This window comes from Lipotes vexillifer, unplaced genomic scaffold, assembly GCF_000442215.2.
Source record: "Lipotes vexillifer unplaced genomic scaffold, Lipotes_vexillifer_v1.1 scaffold966, whole genome shotgun sequence".
In the NCBI taxonomy this organism is placed as follows: Eukaryota; Metazoa; Chordata; class Mammalia; order Artiodactyla; family Lipotidae; genus Lipotes; species Lipotes vexillifer.
This window is the reverse complement of record NW_006795769.1, coordinates 271,871-275,453: the sequence shown is the minus strand read 5'-3', so window position 1 is coordinate 275,453 and position 3,583 is coordinate 271,871. Positions and strand designations below refer to the sequence as shown.

The 3,583-nt window shown below is 58.2% G+C and overlaps 1 protein-coding gene across 1 annotated transcript in view; it reads right to left on the bottom strand.

Annotated features, from left to right (window-relative positions):
* Positions 1-3,583, bottom strand: part of LETM1 (leucine zipper and EF-hand containing transmembrane protein 1) — a 38,554-nt gene that overhangs the window by 11,127 nt on the left and 23,844 nt on the right. The window contains exons 10-11 of the mRNA XM_007467899.1: positions 3,137-3,271; positions 17-151 (exon numbers count right to left, since the gene is read on the bottom strand). Of these exons, the coding sequence (XP_007467961.1) occupies positions 17-151; positions 3,137-3,271 (270 nt within the window). The remainder of the gene's footprint in view (positions 1-16; positions 152-3,136; positions 3,272-3,583) is intronic.

Genomic DNA, 3,583 nt, shown 5'->3' with positions numbered 1-3,583 from the left:
CCCGCCCGGGCCACACCTCGCTGTAGTCCTGGACGTCCTCCTTCAGCAGCTCCAGCTCCTCCTTCTCTTTCGTCAGAGATTTCTTTTGCCCCTTCAGTTTCGAGCAGGCGTCACTGAGTATGTCAATTTCCTCCTGAGTTATTTCCTCTTCCTGGAAAGAAAATAAACAAGCAAACTGAAACCCTACATGAAGGGGAGTAACTGGCTTTCCCCCGAAGGCTTGGCCACTTTTCTCTCCGTGTCCCGTGTCCACACTGCGCATGCCAGCCTTGGGCTCTGGGCGAGGCGGCAGGCACCTGCAGTCACCGTCTTCGCTCTCCGAGGGGCCTCCTGCACCCGAGTGCACCTGTGCAAACGTGTCCGGCAGACGTGCACACCCATGGAGCGACCCCCGCCCGACAGAGAAATATCGTCACCCTGAAGGTTTCCTCGTGCTCACGTCCCCGCCCCCACTGGCCTGCCTTCTGCCACGACAGCCTCGTTTGCTGGAATGCTGACAAACGGTATCACATGGCTCGAGCTCCGTTACCCTGAGATTCACCCACGCGCGACGGTGTGTTCCTTCTGACCGCCGTGTACGATGCCATCCGCAGATACACCAAACCTGCTTCTCTCCATCGTCGTGGCTATTCTAGGTCCTCTGAATTTCCATATATGTTTTAGAGTAAGTTTGTCGATGTCAACAACAAAGGCTGCTGGGATTTTGATGGTGTTGAATCCACAGGTCAGCTGGGGAGAATTAACATCCTACCAACTCCGAGTCTTCACATCCACCAGTGCAGTGAAGCTCTCCATTTATTTACTGCTTTAATCTACCTCAGCAACATTTTACAGCATCCTGTACAGGTCTTCATATCTACTTTCAAATCTATCCCTAAGTAGCTCACTTTCTGGATACTATTGTGTCATACGCTTCTCAGAATTCCAACTTGCTTGTTCATCACTAGTACAAAGAGGTACAAGGACCTTTTATGTGCTCACATCATCCGTGAATAAAGTTTCACTTCTGTGTGACTTTACTTGTTTTTCTCTAACCATCCTGGCCAGACCCGCAGTCCGATGCTGAACTGGTGGTGACAGCAGACGCCCGTGCTACCGTTAGGGATCCTGTGACCGCAGGTGCCACTCTGGCTGCTTTAAGCGGCGTTGAGAAGGTTCACTCCCACTGGTTTGCTGAGACACCTTTTTAATTGAGAAGAGATGCTGTATTCTGCCAAGCGCTTTTTGTGCATCTACTGAAATGATCGCACATGGTTTTTCTCTTGAGGCTGTTAATGTGCTCGTTACATGGACTAATTTTTTTTGTATTCCTTGGACCAACCGCACGAGGTCACAGTGTATTATCCTTTCTACAGAACAGCTGCGTTTCACTTACTAGAAACTTGCTGAGAATTTCACGCCTGTGTCCAGGGCAGATCCTGGTCTGCAGCTGTGCCGTACGCATCTGGTTTGGGCACCAGGGACGCTCATCTCGCAATGTCCTTTTCTCCTCAACTTTCTGCCAAGAGCTGTGGAGCGCGGGAAGCGCTTACTCTTTACATGCTTGGACTTACCAGCAACTTCACCCCTGAAGCCATGTGGGCCTGGGGCTTTCCCTGTAGAGAGGTTCTTCAGCTACCGACTCAGCTTCCTAGAGCTATTCAGGTCTCTGTCCGAGTAAATGGTCAATACCGATAAGACCCAGCCTTGCGCTGCAAACAGGAAACGGCGGTGCCCCGACTCTCTGTGGCATCTTTCCAACAAACCAAGGTTCTTCAGTGTAAGTTTTTAAAGGTTTGTGCTCCTTGCTAAGAAATCCTTGGCGATCCCTAGTTCGTAAGCTCTCCGGAGAGTTTAAATGTCCTTTCACGTCTAAGTCTTGAATCCACTGGAAATGGGATGCATCTGTTTCCCTGGAGACAACCAACCATCCTGGCCCTACTGCTGACGAGTGATCCCTTCTCCCAGACCACGCTCCATGGGCCCGACCAGGCCCCGCCTCTGTTCAGCTTCCTGGCCTCAGCTCCAAACTGCCTTCAAAATGACCCTGGTCAGGAACCCTCGGTTCCTGACCCTTCCCAGGTCAGCCTAGGTCAGCCCAGGCTCCCGGGACCCTCCTCCTCCCAGCCTCCTATCAGTGACAAGAGCATGTGGGTCTTCATCTGTCTCCTGGGCCATCACCGGGTGAACAGAGGCTCACCGGGCTTATCCCAGGCTACGCCAGCCCCTTTCCACCACACCACACCAGCCCTGCAGCCCACAGCTCCCTTCACCAAGACCCCCGGTGTTGATGCTTTATGCTTTCTCTTCTCATACGAACAGCCTGGCTCCTCCCCGAGACCTGACACCCCGCCCCCACCCTGCACCCTCTTCAGGGTCCCCTCCTACACACAGGACTGCAGGAGGCTCCTCCCTGAGGCCCTGCAGTGGGGCCCTTCCCTCCACCTCCAATGACCCCGCGGGGCCCATCAGGGGTCAGTCCCCATCCACCCGGCCCTCAGGACACGTGACAAGGCCCACCCCTCCACCCAGGTATCAACACACTCGACTTTACACGCACCTCCCACCACGGCCTCGTCCCCCCTCCGACCTCTGAATGCGGTGGTCCCCCACCCACCCCACCCCGGGACCTCGCTGGGAATCCCGACATAAAGCTGCCGTCCTGGTTTCTGTCTCCTACTCCAGCTGCCTGACGCTGCCGCCGCCCGTCTAGTTAACACCTCCTGCCCCCAACACGCCTTCAGGAGCTGCTCTGCCCATCATGCTCCGTGTGCCAGGGGCCACCTGGTGGTTCCCCCGGCAGAAGGCGTCTCATAAGGAACATGGGCTACAACCACGACGGTGAGGCTGCCAGAAGCGAGCACCCCCAGCGCGCACCGCACATCGGCCCCCTGTGCCGGGCAGCTGGGAAGGGGGCAGCAAGGGGGGCTTCCCCACTGGGTGCCCTGCCATGCAGAGCACAGGGGCCACAGCCAGGGCAGGGCCGCCTCACCCTCCCCGGCCTCGCTCTCCTCGCCCCTCGACCATCCACCGTCACCCTGAGAAGCCAGGCTGCGGCCTTCCGGCCCTGCTTCCTTGGGAGCCCCCACCCTGCAGGCGGGCTCGCTGGCCCTGCGGCGCGGCTCCAACACCGCTCCCTCCAGGCGGGCGCCGTTACCTTCAAGCCCTCTAGGACGGGCGCGCTGTCCGTCAGGGCCTCGGACGACAGGGTCACGTCAGGCTCTTCCGGCTGCGGCTCGACCACCAGCCTCCCAGGGGCACCTTCTGCCACCACTTCAGGCTCCACTTCCTTCTGAAACGCAAGGCCGCTGCCGGCTCAGCACCACCCGTCAGACCGTGGCCTTCCCAGGCATCCACACCAGCAGATGTGCCGCTGGCCAGAGGGCCGCCAAGCGAGGGGCAAGGTCTACAGAGCCCGGCTGGCTGGCAGCGGGGTCTGCCTCTGCCAGGTTCCGCCGCAGGACCCTCCACGTGGGCGCAGCGCGTGATGAGCGCAGTCACGCAGCTCCTGCATCCATGCCCCAGCATCTACGGGCTGCCGGAGGCCTCGGTGAGGTCGCCACAGCCTCAAACCCCAGCTTCAGGGCCTCAGGGCCGGGCTTGC